Consider the following 18713-nt stretch of genomic DNA (forward strand, 5'->3'; position numbering starts at 1 on the left):
CTTGCCAAGTTAATATGGGAGGAAGCCTCCACAGAAAAAAGGCCCTTAGTACGTCCACGAATGCGATGGAGAGACAATGTATGGTCAGATCTAAGAACAATGGGGTTGTCTACTGAACCAACTATTATGGACGACTGTTCAAGATGGAAGCAAGTTGTGCAGTCAGCCAAAACCCACCCCGAGTTATAGTGCTACGAGAAGAAGAAGAAGAAGAGTTGTTTAACCATTTAAAATTTTCAAAATTATCTATTTTTAGCTAATAAAAAAAAATAGGAAGGTATTAGCTGGTAAAAAGCAATATGTCACACTAGATTTTCGAATTCTAGTGGATAAAGGTATTATGTCTGAAATCGCCGACACATCTTTATTCACTCAAATGTTTTGCAGCTCAGCAGTTCGTTTTCTGACATTTAACTTTATAGGTTATGTAATAGAAATCAGTGTAACTGTGTAATTTATTTTGTGCAAATATTTGGACCCAGTTATGCAACAAGGAACCAACTGACATTAACTTAGTTTTGAGAAAATCAAGAAAAATATTTTATTTATTTAAGGAAATTATTTTGATATAAAAATAATGAAAAACGACTCAAAAGTAAATACGTTAAAACTTATGGATATTACTGCTATAATCAAATTATCAACTAAAAAATTAACTCCTAAGTAAAAAAAACCGTGGTTCTTTATTGTTAAATATAACATTACCAATCTTCATCTGGTTCGAAATCTGGATTTCCGTTAAATCCGTCTGTATCCTCGATTATAATATTATCTGATATAAGATTTGTATAGAAATCGTGGTAACTTAAGTTACCACGGGTATTAAGTGAAGATAACTTTGTATATCTTTAAGTTTTGCATCCAAAACTGGCTTTCCTTTAGTCCACAATGTTCCAAATACGTGGCAAACTGTGACCCAGTAGAAGGTTCCCTTCCTTTTTTATGCTTACTTCTGTATAATTGTCAGTGTCTTGGTAAGTCGTTTAAAAAAATATGCTATAAGGCTTATCTTTACACAATTTAATTTCTTTGGTTTGTAACCAACTTATTGTCTCGTTGGTTTTACATTTTTTCTGTTGGTGATTTGTTTTTATAATTTTGCGGTACTCAAAAAATCTTCTTGTGTTACCAATACGACCCAATATTTGCAATATTGGGTTGTTTTTTTTACAAGTTTTCATTATATTGCTATATTCCCCAGGTGAAAATATACATATTATGTTGCCTTTTAAGTGCACATTTCATATCTCCAAAATCACTATCATTTGGAAGAAACGTATGACCTGGAACTAAAAATCTCAACCTGATTGTTTTTAAATGCTGTGATTAATCTAGAAGACATTTTAACAGAAGTACTATTTAAAAGTACCTGTTTTGACTTCCGCAAGAGTCGCTCCACAGAATAATGTGCTCAACTTTATCGCTAACATTACTGAAAATATATTTTCTTGAGCAAGACGCTACTTCTTGAGCTCCATGGCCTGCCTTCCTTCGAGCCATAAATGAAAAGTGGATTTTTTTTGCTAACCTGCATAAATACGACCCATAACTGTTGTTTATAAAATAAAATATTTGAAGATATGCGAGGTAAAGGCAGCGTTTATTCTATATCAAAGGTCAGAGTTTGTATTTGTTCATCTTCTATTGCTTTGGATAAGTTAAGGTTCATTTGTTTTCTTCCTAATTCAGCTTGTTCTAAATGCAGTTCCTGTTGTCTAACAATATCCTCTTTTTTATTATCTTGAGATAGTAAGGGTTTTCATACCCTATATCTTAATTTCAAAGGCATCATATTTATTGCATGTGTCTTTTTTTGGAATTTTTAGTCGCAAGTTAAAATCATTCAAAACAACTCTTTTAAAATTTGTATTTTAACTCTTTTAAAAGTTGAGAGACTCGCAGGATTTTCACTTTTTGGTTTGTAAAGGTTTGTAAACCTGGCTGTATCAGAGAATCCTACGAATAAGTTGGGTGGATAGAGTTCGTAACGAAGCTGTTTTGCATCGGATGGGAAAAGTTACGGAAGTCGTAAAAACAGTTAAAAATAGCAAACTTGAATATTTTGGCCGTGTTATGCGCCAACCAGAGAGATATAATATACTCCATTTAATAACACAAGGCAAGGTAGACGGAAGAATAGGGCCAGTTCGAAGAAAAACGTCATGACTTAGAAACCTGAGAGATTAGTTTAACAGATTCTCTGCATCTCTTTTCCGAGCTGCCGTCAACAAAATTACTATAGCCAATTTGATAGCCAACGCTCGATAATCATGCTCGGCACATGAAGAAGAAAAAGCTTTGTAAAGATTATACATTATTGATAAAGTAGTTCCTTCTTGCAAAAATTCTTGGTCCGCTTTACTTGCTCTGCAATAATGAGATACATACCGTGGAAACTGGTTTATATGGTTAAATATAATATTTTTTCATCTGCTGACATTTTGTTGTGCCCACCGCGGACTCCTCGCTTATCAAGTGTAGTCAAAGTTCTTACTTTTTGAAGAGCAGTATTTATGCGTTTAGTTGACACTTGCTATGTATTGGTATACATATTTCTACAAACTACTACTTTATTTATAAAGTAGTTTCTTGAGAATTGTAGTGCTGCAGGATTTGTGGTCTGCAAATTTTTTCTCTGTGCAGAATGTTCTCTAACGGATGTTGATATAAATGTATTTTGTAGATTATTATCAGCTAAGTGCCAATTAAGGTCTAAAAACTGTTAAAGGGTTTGAACAGAAAATTTTTCATGGCATTTAGCGGCATATGAACACATGTATCTCTTGATTTTACTAATTTTCTTCTTGATGAGTAATATTCCATATTGCTGTTAGTTTTTATTTTTTTCTTTCTTTTCTGTCTTGTTGTTCAAATTTTTTCTTTTTTCCTTTTTTTGGACGACCCGAGAAACATATCTGCATTCAAAGTAGACTGTTCACTTAGATTTTGATCTAAACTTTCATATGAAGATATGTCACTGTAGGTAAGTTTGAAATTTTTATCCTTAAAAAAATCATCAGAATCTTCTTTATTACCCACATCGTTAATGATTGATATATCCTGTTCATTAAAATTACTGATTTCTAATTCTTCACATGAACTACTGCTGGTACTTGGCCCCTGCTTTTCCTCGCTGTTAATTGGCTGGACCTAAAAAATAATTTTGCAATAAGGAACTATCTTACATATTACAAAAAAAATCAAAATGGATATAAAAAATTATAAACAAGAGCTTAGTATTTTAAAAATTGTTAAATAACATACTATTAGATACAAACAACTAAAAAATACAATATTCTACACAATTTTGAAAATGTTTTTAAGGTTAGAAGTTAAAAAAATATAAATCAATACACATACCTCTCGCAAATTGCAAATAAGCTTCAGTGGAAGTTGATGGCATCATCGTTACATTTCTCATATTTTTTTTTTGCACTCTGCGATAGAAATTTCGGCTAGATAGTATAGTAATAGAAAGTAATCGGCTCACAACTCTAAAGTAACTATTGATTTAATCCATCGAGCAAAAAGACAAAAGAGGGAATGTAAAGGTAGTGGGGGCAAAAATATTGTTAGACAGGAAGTGCCATCTTGAGAGGCCAAATTAAACAAGGAAAGAGAGTCTTTCCTTGTTTAAGAAATCAAATTTAGTTGGGTTATGTTATTATTTGTGCCAACTGTCACATGAAATCTTATTTATATTGAAGTTTTTTAACAATTGTTTCACATTTTAGACTGTTATCGTTAATATTTAATTAAAATTTTCTTGTCTAAGACACATTCTGAAAACTATTTTATAGCTACTGTTAATAAGTGTCGGAAAATTTAAATTTGGCGCATTCACATTTCCGGATATGTCCGCCATCAGAGGCCACTTTTTTGGTCGCCTTTTCATAACGATTAGATTCCCTCTTATGTCTTTTTGCTCGATGATTTAATCAAACATTTCTTGATCGACTGATAAATACACGTGGTACAATTAAATGGCCCGCTAGATAATGTGACTTAGCGCCTAACAATTTATTTTTTTGGGGTTTTCTTAAAGAAAAAGTTTGTAGGCATCAGTTTGAAAGGGTCCCAAAAATATAGTCGAATTAAGAATAAAAATACTTCATTTCTCTGCAAGCATTATACCAGCCCTACTTCAAAATAAAAGGAGAAATCTGTATGACAGATCTGGTTACTGTTTAGCACAAGGAGGTGGAATATTTAAGCCCTTATTTCATTAATCTGCTTTCCTAACTTTTATTTTTTGTAAGGTACATTTTACGAAGTTTGTAGGTTCTTAATTAGGTAGTATTTTTTATGTTTAAGTTTGGGAAGAATTCTATTGTTTTTTTATTTAAAAGTAGGTACAAACGATTCTTATTCTGATTTTTTTTTCTTTCTTTTCTTATTGTTAAAAGCTTTGTCCATAAAATTTGTACAATCTTTAGTGACAATAAAGCATATGACCTATTTACTAACTTATTTATTTATATTGCTATTAAGGCTAAAAAATAACCAAAAAATTAGTTTTAGGGCATTATAATATACTCTAGAGATGGGATTACAATAAATCTTAATTCCTATTGTCAACAAAACAATGTCGTTATCTGTATATATATATATATATATATATATATATATATATATATATAAGAATTACTGGATATTAGTGACTGTCAATATAAACAAACAACACAGTTTATTGAGGTTGCAGTCAGAAAATTGGCCGGGATGTTAATGAAACACTTTTATGACTTTTTGTCTAGCTTTCGGAATGGTTTTATTCCTTTTTCAAGACACTGTAATAAGAAAAAAAATGTAAATATTTATAAAATATCACAAATATTCAGTGCAACTTACTAGTCGTTGAGATTATTTGTAAAAGAATAGACACTCAGCATTAATAACACACACATAAAATATAAAATAGTGGACAAAATACATTTTAAAATTCTTTAAAATTTAGGTACAGATAGTAAAAATTTTGTTGGTCATCTTTTGCTGGTGTGTTTTAACTCTGGCACATAGAGAACAAAAAGAAAAAATCCTATGATTAAAAAGTAATTAGGTGTACTTAATATTTTATTTCTTTTTAAGAACTACTAGAGGCCAATCTTAGGTGATTTGAATTTTTAAACCTGTCTTAATGGTATGCAACATGTTATGCATAGAAGTGTAATTAGTGTGGGTACAGGTAGATATTCATTTTATTTTGGATGTTTTTCCAGTAAGTAACAATAAATGTTGCTCAGTTTATCTATGTCTGATTTTTTATTGATGCAAGAAGTACTAGATTTTATGGAACACATTCCCAAGAAAACACGTTTTGAATGGTTCTTTTCCTTTGCCAAAATACAGGAATCCTCGAAATTAAATTCATGTTTCAACGTTAATGCATGTTCTGTCAATGCACATGCATTTATTTTTTTGGTTTTTATATCGCTACGATGTGAGATCACCCTACTGTAAAAAAAACTTTATTGTATTTAATTTTTTTTTCAAATTAGAAATAACAACATCAAAAAATTTAACAAAATAAAAGTAGATCAATTTTCAAAAATAACATTTCAAGAAAAATGGTTCAAAAATCTAACTGACATCACTTTTCCTTATAATGTCAAAAAACTTTTGTCTTTGGGTTCAAAATTTTGCCATTTTTCTAGTGCCAGAGATTTCAAAATGTCTTCTCTTCTCTCAGAACTTCAACAGAAGGACATTGTGAGATCTCAAAGCACTAATATTATCACTAACTTTTTACACAAAACAAGTAAAGAAGGACATTTTTTAAACACAATATACAATGAGTGTAAACAATTTTTAAAATCACATCCAGAAATTTACATTGTTAGGAGTGACAAGGGAAATGTAACAGTGGCAATGTATAAGAATGATTACATTGAAAAAAGTAATAGTTTATTAAATGATACAAAAAGTTACATCAAACTTAAGAACAGTCCAGTGTGCACCCTCCAACAAAAGGCAAACAAGCTGGTGTCAGATTTAGCTTCTTCCAAATCCATAACAACAGAAGTTGCAAAATCCTTGAAAATTTACAATGCAGTTGCACCCAGGTTTTATACACTACCTAAAGTTCACAAACCCACTATTTCAATTAGACCTATTGTCTCTTCCATTGATGCTCCTAATAGTAAACTTGCTAAACACCTTACAGATATCCTCACAATTGCCTACAACGAATCCAATGAATTCTATATTAAAGATTCTTTCACGTTTAGTAACTTCATTAACCATGTTAAAGTTCCGAATAATTATATACTGATTAGTTTAGATGTTGTGTCACTGTTTACAAACTTACCACTAGATGGTATTCTTAACAGCATCAAAAATAACTGGAACAGCATCTCTCCGCATACCAAGATTAGTTTAGATAATTTCATAAGAGTTTTAACATTTATATTTGACTCTAACATCTTTTTATTTAATGGTAATTTTTTTAAACAAATCTTTGGCACTCCAATGGGCAGCAAAATATCCCCCATACTATGTAACTTTGTTTTGGATGAACTTATAACAACGTGTAAAGAAAAGATACCTTTTCACATACCTTTTATTAAACGATATGTTGATGATTTGATTTTATCGGTCCCTGAAAACAAAGTAACTGATGTGTTAAACATCTTTAACGCCCAATGTGAACACCTAAACTTTACGGTCGAGAGAGAGGCTGATAATAAGATTCCTTTTTTAGACATGCTAATCCATCGTGGCAATGATGGCATGCTAAGGACGGAGTGGTATCGTAAACCTTGTTTTAGTAACCGTTTTATAAACTTTAATTCTCAACATCCATCAGAGATGAAAACAAATATGGTTTTGGCCCTGAAAACTAGGGTTATCAACTTGTCACACATCGAGTTCAGAGACAAGGGACTAAAAAAGCTGAGATCTATATTACAAGAGAACTCCTATCCTATAGGACTGTTAAATAAACTCATTTTCGGTTCTCCTTTTCCTTTGCATTTTTCTGACAACCAAAATTTTCGTAGCAATGAGGTCCGATAATTGACATTGACACAGAACACATCAGTGATACCATCTAAAATAACTTATGGTTGCCTACTCTACATTCCAGTTTTGACACCGAAGCTAATGAACATCTTCAAAAATGTTAGTGTAAAAATTACAACCAAAAATGTGAAAACGGTATCGAAGTTATACACAAAAACAAAAGATCCTTTCACAATACAGGAGTCATGGAATGTTGTTTATTCTATACCGTGTAATAATTATAACAAAATATATATTGGAGAATCATCTCGTAATTTTCACAGTAGGGTGATCTCACATCGTAGCGATATAAAAACCAAAAAAATAAATGCATGTGCATTGACAGAACATGTATTAATGTTGAAACATGAATTTAATTTCGAGGATTCCTGTATTTTGGCAAAGGAAAAGAACCATTTAAAAGGTGTTTTCTTGGAAATGTGTTCCATAAAATCTAGTACTTCTTGCATTAATAAAAAGTATACAGACATAGATAAACTAAGCAACATTTATTGTTACCTACTTGAAAAACATCCAAAATAAAATGAATATCTACCTGTACCCACACTTTTATGCATAACATGTTGCATACCATTAAGACAGGTTTCAAAATTAAAATCACCTAAGATGGGCCTCTAGTAGTTCTTAAAAAGAAATATAATATTAAGTACACCTAATTACTTTTTAATCATAGGATTTTTTCTTTTTGTTCTCTCTGTGCCAGAGTTAAAACATACCAGCAAAAGATGACAAACAAAATTTTTACTATCTGTACCTAAATTTTAAAGAATTTTAAAATGTATTTTGTCCACTATTTTATATTTTATGTGTGTGTTATTAATGTTGAGTGTCTATTCTTTTACAAATAATCTCAACGACTAGTAAGTTGCACTGAATATTTGTGATATTTTATAAATATTTATATTTTTTTCTTATTACAGTGTCTTGAAAAAGGAATAAAACCATTCCGAAAGCTAGACAAAAAGTCATAAGAGTGTTTCATTAACATCCCGGCCAATTTTCTGACTACAACCTTAATAAACTGTGTTGTTTGTATATATATATATATATATATATATATATATATATATATATATATATATATATATATATATATATATATACAGGTAAATGTAAACTCTGCCGTTTTATGTACACCATTGCTTGCTACTGTAGAAGCGTAGATAGAAAAGTAAGGATATTGGGATGAAAATGGTAAAAGCAATTGGAAAAATGTGAATAAAAAAATTCGCATGGTTTTGTGTTGAAATGTATATGGCTAGACTGGGATGCCCAAACAGTTAAAGGGAAAAAGACTCATGAGTTATGTAGTTCTCTACCATGAAATCGGCCATTTTCATAAATTAAGGCAGGTTAGGGATATCAGCATGATATCGTTGACAAAACAATTGACTCGTTCTATAAGTTCTATAATACGTGGTGCAACAATTTGCGGTTGAAATCTCCCCTCTTGTAAGTGGTTACCAAACCAAGTTTTTGGATTTTGCAAAACCAACTTAGAGTCAAGTGAAATAAATACCCAATTCACTTCGCAGATGGCCAAACGGCAACTACGGCTTATTAATCAAAATCAGCCACAAGTCTTGATCGACTTAAAATGATATCAATTTATTCGAAGCAACGAATTAATTAAGTAAAGAACGTGACGTAGGTTTCCATGCATTTGTCGGAAAGAACTTAGAATATAAGAGACACATAATGCCCATTTATTAAAACATATTGAAATGTACCATCCATGTATTATGTATCTGCTTTTGCTAAGTAATGTAAATTCTCAAGGCTGCCAACCATAATAATACTTTGTTGAGAATCGTTGTGCAACACAAATTATTTTTAAACCGGTGCGAAACAACTAAAAAAACGGTATAGAATCTACTCACCAGTTGTATAACATTAAGTCTTTCCCCCTTTTATCGCACAAGTCCACATAAGGCAATTCCATTTTAGAGTCTTTCGCAATTAAAATTTTACATTAATTATAATCATTATTTTTCGTTCGCGTTGGCTCAGAACGTAATCAATAAGCAGTTCACTATCCATGTTGAAGGAATAAGGGCAAATCCAGAGAAATTTTTATTTTCGCATAGTTAAAGTAGTTATCAATATAATTTTGCAAAATTCCCAAATAAAAACCAATGAATTGGATTTGCAATGTTATACATCTAGATTTAGATTATTCTGTCAAATTACCAAACCTTAATGATTTGCAAGAGTTTTATGGTCTATATCTGCCATGGGTTGTAGGATTGTTTATCAATCTCTCGGGGTCTATTTTAAGATCTATATTTTTATGTCGGTGATGAGTTTGTCTATGTACGATGGTATTTATGGTAGTAATTGGTGATGAGTTTCCGTGTATCCCCCATATTGTGCTACAGAGCAAGTGAAGCAATTTTATTCCGGTTCCTTCGGTGGCTTTGAGCATTTTTGCTGTTAATATATCTGGACCTAGTGCTTTGTTATACTTGAGTTTACTGATAGCCAGTCTATGCATATTGTCTTAAATATATTATTGAAAGACGCAAACTCTCAATAACTGACAATATATCAGAAGTTTTGGGACCTAATTGGAATTTTAAAAGCTTATGTTACTATCTAAAAAATATTAATATCCCTAACAAATAATAAATTTTATGATTAATAGATGATATTATTATTATTAGTCTAGGTGCCAGGCAATAAACTGTATCACTCATACATAACAGGCTACAATTTTCAGGATAGCTTCATAAGACCTCGACTCCCAAATATCTCTTGGAATACTTTCTGTACCATGTGCTTTTTCTCTCCAGCTTATCCAAATATGGTCATTTTGAAATGATGTATCAAATTTATTAATAGCGTATTGCTGTTTAATGAATACAATAGTCGACTTCGTGAAATATCCAAAAAAAATCTTGTCGGACAAATATGTTGTTTTCATAAGTGAGTCCACCAAACTTAACAAGCCAAAAAAACAACTTCAAAAAATTTAGTAATAACAATTTGATTGCTGATTTTCTCTGTATCGTTCAAAAATAACGTAAAAAATACTATTTTTACATTGTCCGACAAAATGTACTCGCCGATTTTTCCGTCCGACAGTGAAAATCGGCTTTTCCAAAGTGTCGTCTCCGGTGTAATTAATAAACGTATGAAAAACTGATTGCAACTTGGTGCAAGTTTCCATGTTTATTAATTTGTCCAACTATTGCGCAATATGGTGTAATATTGCGTAGTTGGCCGGTACGCTCTTATTGTGGCATTATCTTGAAGAGACAATGCCATTATGGTTTTATTAGGTGGTGGAAATAAAACACATTCTTTCTAAGGAGAAAAAAACTCAGCTTCAGAGTCTTAGAAAGAAACAGAGCCCTTCGAGCAAAGTGCTCTAGGGAGCTACCCTACACGGGTAAAACACACACTAACACTTGACTGTCTTGACTGACCCGAGATCCGAAAATGTCCCATATTTAAAGATAAATTAACTTTTATATGAAACTTTTTCATTTCTCGACCAATTAAATTTAATTATTTGTTCCAGAAGGAAGGGCGATGCACATCGAGATGCGTGATTGGTGGCATCTGATGACATCCCCCCTGCTTTGGAGACTCTGAGGCTGATAAAAAAAGATGATTTTATTAAAAAACTTAAGAAAACAATTTTTTTTACAAATCACATGTAGAAAAGAAAAAAAATGCATAAAATATATCAAATATAAGATGAAATATATCAAAATGAATATGTCTATATTGTCAAATTACTTACAAGTCCTCTAACACACACTACACTCGCGTACACTCGCGTAGCGCACACTTACACTGCACAAAAACACTCACAGGCGGTGATCGGTGTTGTGGACAGCATCTGCAGGTCCATCCTCGACGACGTGCTCTCGTTCTACGGCGGCTTCGTCCTCTCTAGCTGTACATTTCCCATCTGCATGTCGCCGGTGTGTCGTAGGCGAGTTTGCCTGGGCCTCCGTGGTGCTCTGGACCACATAATGGTAGGGCAGGCAGTGACTGGCTACTGCGGAGACATCCATTGCATCAGGTACTTAGCATCAAGTAGGCTGGCTCGTCGGAGATGTGGCACATCGACGGTTTCAGGGCTGCAGAAGGTGGATATCGGCATGTTAGTTTGGTGTACTAACATCCGATGCTTCTCCCCGCTGTTTTCTTGAGTGGTTTTGATGCAGGCATCGTGTTGGAACTGTTTGCGATTTTCGATCGCGGAGCATGAGAACTCTAACATCTCGGAGTCGTGGTAGAGTTCGTTGAAGGTTGGGCGCCATGTCGTCTCCGGTGTAATTAATAAAGGTATGAAAAACTGATTGCAACTTGGTGCAAGTTTCCATGTTTATTAATTTGTCCAACTATTGCGCAATATGGTGTAATATTGCGTAGTTGGCCGGTACGCTCTTATTGTGGCATTATCTTGAAGAGACAATGCCATTATGGTTTTATTAGGTGGTGGAAATAAAACACATTCTTTCTAAGGAGAAAAAAACTCAGCTTCAGAGTCTTAGAAAGAAACAAAGCCCTTCGAGCAAAGTGCTCTAGGGAGCTACCCTACACGGGTAAAACACACACTAACACTTGACTGTACTTGACTGTCTTGACTGACCCGAGATCCGAAAATGTCCCATATTTAAAGATAAATTAACTTTTATATGAAACTTTTTCATTTCTCGATCAATTAAATTTAATTATTTGTTCCAGAAGGAAGGGCGATGCACATCGAGATGCGTGATTGGTGGCATCTGATGACAAAAGTGTCATCAAATGCCACCAATCACGCATCTCGATGTTCATCGCCCTTCCTTCTGGAACATATAATTAAATTTGATTGGTTGAGAACTGAAAAAGTTTCATATAAAAGTTAATTTATCTTTAAATATGGGCCATTTTTCGGATCTCAAGTGAGTTGTGATAGTAGTGTCTAACTCATGGTTTTACCCGTGTAGGGTAGCTCCCTAGAGCACTTTGCTCGAAGGGCTCTGTTTCTTTCTAAGACTCTGAAGCTGAGTTTTTTTCTTCTTAGAAAGAATGTGTTTTATTTCCACCACCTAAATAAAACCACAATGGCATTGTCTCTTCAAGATAATGCCACAATAAGAGCGTACCGGCCAACTACGCAATATTACACCATATTGCGCAATAGTTGGACAAATTAATAAACATGGAAACTTGCACCAAGTTGCAAAGTCCGATGTCGGGGCGCTGCTCCAGTTCTACGAACATTTTAGACTCTGTGGCTGGGCCTTGCCCACCTCCTAAACCGAGTTTCATTTATTTCCTGTGTAAGAAATACCTAAGATGGAAGATACGCAGAGGGTACTTCGAATAGACTGGTCGAAGGCCCCCTGTAAGGCACCGTGGGAATGTATAAGTGGCCATATTGTGACAAGCCCTTACATCCCATATGGTGATATGGCGCCCAACAAAACACACGAGCCTACGACCCAGGCTCCCACCGAGCTCAGCTAAAGCTCTCACAGCAGCAGCAGCTAATGGTATCATCGACCAATTTTGCAGTTCCTGACACTGTCCAGTGTCGGAGGTTCCAGCGATCGAGAAGTCACCGAGGCCACCAGTCCCAGAAGCTACTGAGGCCCCCGGAGTAGCCGCGGAGTCACTCCCTGCCCTACTGCATGTGGTACATACACCACGTAGGCACAGGCATACCCCCTACTGAGAAACCGGCTGGCAAATGATTATGGGTTACTGATGAGCTAGAGGAGGACAAAGTCGTTGAAGTCGAAGGTGCTGTGATGGTAGACGGTACCTGCAGAAGAAGAAGATGACCACCGGAAGCTACTGCGCAGTGTTGTGAATGAGGTACAGACTTTATTTTCAATATTTTCATAAACTTTCATAAATCTTTTTTTAAACTTTTGTTTCATAACTTTTTATAAACTTTTTTAAACTTTTTTCAACATTTTCATAAATATTTGTCTAGGGTTACATTTCTGGTACTATACTAATGTAATTTTATTGTATTTTGTATTGTATTTGTATAAATATGTTGTTTTAAATAAATTTCTTCCCAGCCATAGAGTCTTCGAAGGGAGGGGGATGTCATCCTGGTGCCTTAGTCTTGGACTAATACGCACCCTGATGCGCATCGCCCCGCCTTTGAACATCTTTATATTTTTCTATTGGCCGAGAGATCTGAAAATGCCATATAAATATTAATATACTTATAAATATGGGACATTTTTCAGCTCTCGGGTCAGTCGAGTCTCGGCTCCCAAATAGGGTCTCTGCACCCTGGGAGTCCGATGTCGGGGCGCTGCTCCAGTTCTACGAACATTTTAGACTCTGTGGCTGGGCCTTGCCCACCTCCTAAACCGAGTTTCATTTATTTCCTGTGTAAGAAATACCTAAGATGGAAGATACGCATAGGGTACTTCGAATAGACTGGTCGAAGGCCCCCTGTAAGGCACCGTGGGAATGTATAAGTGGCCATATTTTGACAAGCCCTTACATCCCATATGGTGATAAGAGTGTCGCCCAGCCTGCTGAATTGTGATTGGTCAAATGGCAACAGTAATTGCAGCCAATCATAATTCAGAAGTCTGTTGCTCATTTTCTGAATTATCGTTGGTCGAACGGCATCTGAGCTGCAGCCAATGATAATTCTGAAAATTGGGCATTGGTCGTCGTGCCGGTCCAATCGTAAAAAGGTCCAAAACGACCGTTACGATTGACCTACTTTTTTCTGCATAAAAGAAGTGCACGACGGCCAGGAAATCAGATCTGGTCAGGTTTGGTCCGCAGATCCAGCCTTCTAGGCATGTTAAGATCCTCTGGTTGATTAAGTTCCTAGAGTTTCTTGTTTTATTTCCACAGCTCAACTTTAAACCCGGAACCTAACGTTCCCATCTTTAACCACGGTTTGTTTGCAAACCTCCGGCGGCCATTTTTGAGGGATTTATCTGTGCTTTTTGACTTAGTCGAATTTGCTAATAAATTCCCTTAAGAGCGTCGTCATTTTTCATCGAATTAATCTGTGTTTTTGGACTTAGTCCAAAATCTGATTATTTCGATAGGCTTACAGGTCGTGTAAGAAAATTTCTCTTACAGGATTCAGCTAAGTTCCTACTTCACGGGACTTAGCCATCAGACGGTGAATATATCCTTTTTTAAAAAGATTGAGATTAAATAAAGACTTCCCGCATAGTGTTTTATTTTCTCTTTCAGGATATTATTAACATATATTTCATACTTGCAAAATAAACGTATAAACTGTGTTTTATTTTCCCTTTTATTTTCAGGTACACTGCAAAAATTTTATATTTGAATTTTTACTTTGATATCTTTGATACTTACAATTTTCAGGTACACTGCTAAACTTTTATATTTGAATTTTAACTTTGATACTTTGATAATTATAAACCTTATATTTAAACTTTGAATCTAATACTTTGATATATATAACTTGTATGCTATTTCTTTTCTCTGTCTCTTTCAAGTACACTGTTAAAACTTGTAATTTCTATCTTTGAATTTTTAATATTTTATTTTCTGGTACACTGTTAAAATTTTGATTATTATTTTTCTGACTTTAATATTTGTTGTTATTTACAGTTATTTAACTTGGTTTATATTATTTATGCGTATTTATCACCACTTAAATTAACTTGTAATATTTTCTACAGGTCCAATCGACTTAGAAAAACTTTCATAAAAATAATTGAATTTTTGACTCTAATTATTTTTACAGTGTAGTTCTTCCCCTTTTTATTGTTGATTATCCCGATTGGCATAACAACCGACATCCCTGTCCTTATCCCGAGTCTCTAGCTCAACTCCTTCCCACTTCAAGTAATTTTGACAAGTGACATTTCCTATACTTATTAATTTGAATTTTGCTGAAAATTGGTTTATTGTTAATAACTAACGTGTATTACTTTTCAGATTCTTATTCTAAGACTAATTAGTATAATTATCCTCCAGATTTCCGGATCAGGAGATAATTATACCTTTTCTTACAGATTCTTAATATAAGTTACGTTATATCCTTTCTAACTATTTTGAATATTGTTTAATAAACTTTATTTATCGTGTTATTCTTTAAAAAGGCAATTTTAATCCCTAGCTAAGTGTCCATAGCCTGTGACTATGGCCACCGACAGAGAACCTTATTCCCTTAGGTCCTTCCAAGCGACGGATAGAGCGGTTAACATGCCTTCTCTCTCTCCAGACGGAGATGGGAGTTATACAAGTTACCGACATGGCGCCCAACTCACAGATCGAACATCACCACACCCTGAGACAACAGAGTCCTCACCGCCTGCGACGTCAGGCCTTTTCGCACCTTCCACAACGGAAACGACAACTCAACTTCCACCACAGCCTGCGACGTCAGGCAATGCAGACCTAGGACAGATGTTAGCAGCTCTCACACAAGCCGTGACAGCACTAGCCCTAGCTCAAGGACAAGGAGTGAAGATCGAACAACCTCCAGCACCACCTGCACCCACACCACGATGGAAGCCAGCCCTAAAGAAATTCAGCGGAGCAGAGCACGAGAGCCCCGAAGAATTCGCCGCCTCAGCTACTCATCACCTACTGGACATGGCAATCGAAACGAGACACTGGACAGCATACCTCCTGGAGCATGGACTTGAAGGAGAGGCAGCCACATGGGCGAAGACACACACAGACCCCAAATTGGATCACACGACGTTCTTCAAGAGACTAGTGGACCACTTCAGCCACTCATCGAGATTTGCGAAGTTGCTAGCCAAGCTATACGGTCACAAACAGAGGCAAGAAGCAGCAGCAGAGTTCATTAACCAGAAGATGGCCCTGTTTGACCGTGTAGCACCTGCCACCACAGACGAGGAGCGCTGTGAGATTATAATAGACCAGTTGCGCCCCGAAATTAGAAAATACCTGAGGGGCAATCCACCACGTACGGAAGAAGACCTACGGCGGACAGTGGACGAACTGGAAATGGATATAAGACTCTCTACTCCCTCACCTGCCAATCAAAAGCAAGAGAGACCAGCTCCTAAGCCGGACCGTCCTCCACAGCCACAGCAGGACCGTCCACCACAATATCCACCACGTCACGACCGCCCTAGACAATCAGAGACCCTCAACGAATGGCGCAACAGGGGAAATAACCGCAACCATGGCAGCAACAACGGCAACAACAACAACAACCGCAACAACAACAATGGCCGCAACCAAAACGGCCAATCCAGCCAGCAACAAGGAGGTCATCCCATACCTCCACCAAGAAACCAACCACCACGTCCAAACCAGGGAAACTCCGACGGGGGCACCGTCGAACACTAAGTCCCAAGACCAAGGTGCCCCAGCTGAACATCCTCCAGGTAGCCGCTGCTTCCTGACCACCACCCGAGATTTCCGTAGAAATCAACTCAGTCAGGATGATGGCCCTGATAGACTCCGGTGCAAGCCACAACTTCATCCGAGCGGGCCTTATCGAGACGGCAATGGTGCAGAACACTTCTACCAGAGTCCAGCTGCCCAAAAGAAGCCAATCACTGCAAACTCTAGGCTTCGTAGACGTGGACGTCCACTTTACTGATCAATTTTCAAGTAGAGTCCGATGTCAACTCGTAGATGATCTCCACCACGACTTGATTCTAGGCATGTCATGGCTGACGTCCGAGGGTGCCTTGCTAGACCTCACCAGGAGGTGCATCCACGTAGGGACCAACAGCCGCCACATCTTGTTCTGGGAGTCGTCTACAAAGCCAACATCCACCAACAACGTCCACCTCCTACGAGAAGACCAGGCCCCAAGTTTTGCAGTGACTGAAATAAAACAGCTTCTCGAAACGTACCAAGACGTTTTCGACGACAAAGTCCGTCAACCAACCACCAAGGCCACGCAGATGTCCATCAAACTGACTGACTCCACACCTATCAACACCAGGCCGTATAAATACTCTACGGCAAAGAAAAAGACAATGTACTCCGAGGTCCAGGACATGCTCTCGGCGGGCGTGATACGTCCAAGCAGAAGTCTGTACAACAGCCCAGTTGTAATCGTCTCCAAGAAGGATGGAACACCTAGATTTTGCGTAGACTATCGCAAAATCAACGCCATCACCGTGGACGAAGTTTCAAACATCAAGGAACTTGGCTCAGCTAACATCTTCACCACCCTCGACCTGAAGAGCGGATTTTGGCAAATTCCGCTGGCCGAGGACTCCAAACAGATAACAGCCTTTAGCCTTCCTGATGGGTCCCAGTTTGAATTCACGGTGATGCCATTTGGGTTGAAAAACGGACCTGCAGCATTCCAAAAGCTGGTGACCACCATCTTCGCCGGCTTTGTGGACGAATTCGTCAAGGTGTACATGGACGACATAATCATCTACTCGTCCACCTGGGAGGAACACCAAAAGCACCTCCACCTGGTCCTGGAGCGCCTACGCACTTACGGCCTGTGGGTGTCATTGAAGAAGTGCCAGTTCGCCGCCAAGGAACTGGACTACCTGGGCCATACCATTACTTCCACCAACACACAACCGATGGAAAGACACAGAGACAAGATCCAAGGGTTCACGACTCCAAAGACTCTCCGCCAACTGAGGTCTTTTATTGGCACTGCCAGCTGGCTACGAGACTTCGTTCCAAACTTTGCGGAGATGGTGACCCCGCTGACTGATCTAACAGCGGGAAAACACCGTTTCCAATGGAACGAAGTAGCTGACAGGGCATTTAATAACATCAAAAATGCCATTGCCAATAAATTGGAATTACAACGGCCAGATGCCAGCCTGCCCTTCAGCCTGCAGACGGACGCGTCTGAGATAGGCATGGGCGCCGTCCTATTCCAAGGTGAACCTAACAACAGAAGGATCATCGCATATGGTTCCACCAAGCTGAAGCCAGCTGAGAAGAGGTACCATATAAACGAAAAAGAATGTCTTGCTGTCATATGGGCCCTGAAGCGTTTCAAACACTTCCTGCAGGACCAGGCCTTCACCTTGTACACCGACAGCAGAGCTCTACTGTGGCTAGACAGATACAAGTCCGATAAAGCCAAGTTATCACGATGGGCTCTGCTTCTACAAGAATTCAACTTCAAGGTGATCCACGTCGCCGGTAGAGACAACCAGCTGCCGGACCACCTATCACGCCATCCGACCACCGAGGAGGAGACGATCCACGACCCTGATGCAGAAGTCGACCGCCTAGCCTGGCCACAGCAACCTATGATGGAAGACAATACCTTCCCGTTGCTGTGCCTCCTAGAAGCCCAGGAAGATGGTGTCAACCACCCCATCCTGGACGACCTTAATGACATGCCGCTGCAAACACGAATCCAGAGGGCACACCTGACCCACCATGGAGTGCAGCGCTTCATTAACCGCTGGCGTCGCATCCAAACCAGAGGGCCTCGTGACGACGTCGAGACAAGCCTCCTCGATGAGTTTCTGGTCGAGGACGATACCGCCTACTACCTCCAGGATGGCTCGAAAAGACTGCTAGTCCCTGGTTGCTTCCGAACTGAGGTTCTGCAAGTTTACCACGACAGTGAGGAAGCTAACCATCCGGGACAAGAAGAAACTTCCAGAGCCATCCGTGAACTCTACTTCTGGCCCACCATGTCCAAGGACATCATACACCACATCCGATCTTGCCTGAAGTGTGCCACCACAAAAGCATCGAAGAGACAACCCAGAGCTCCGATAGTTCCGAGGGCCCCCGTCAACCCATGGGAG

At 37.4% G+C, this 18713-nt stretch overlaps 1 protein-coding gene across 1 annotated transcript; it reads left to right on the forward strand.

The window, feature by feature from the left end:
• The first annotated feature begins 5667 nt into the window (after positions 1-5667).
• LOC140444561 (uncharacterized) lies at positions 5668-14942 on the forward strand. Its single transcript, XM_072536323.1, has 2 exons — positions 5668-6313; positions 14920-14942. Exons 1-2 carry the CDS (start codon positions 5668-5670, stop codon positions 14940-14942), a joined length of 669 nt encoding a protein of 222 aa, XP_072392424.1.
• Positions 14943-18713: the final 3771 nt, after the last annotated feature.

Source organism: Diabrotica undecimpunctata, chromosome 6 (assembly GCF_040954645.1).
Source record: "Diabrotica undecimpunctata isolate CICGRU chromosome 6, icDiaUnde3, whole genome shotgun sequence".
Classification (NCBI taxonomy): Eukaryota; Metazoa; Arthropoda; class Insecta; order Coleoptera; family Chrysomelidae; genus Diabrotica; species Diabrotica undecimpunctata.

Bases quoted from the DNA above. Each gene is read 5' to 3' on its own strand.
- LOC140444561 (XM_072536323.1), top strand. From the start codon at position 5,668: ATGTCTTCTCTTCTCTCAGAACTTCAACAGAAGGACATTGTGAGATCT. The intron at 6,314-14,919 runs GTATTCTTAACA...ATTACTTTTCAG, and splicing joins TACAAACTTACCACTAGATG to ATTCTTATTCTAAGACTAAT.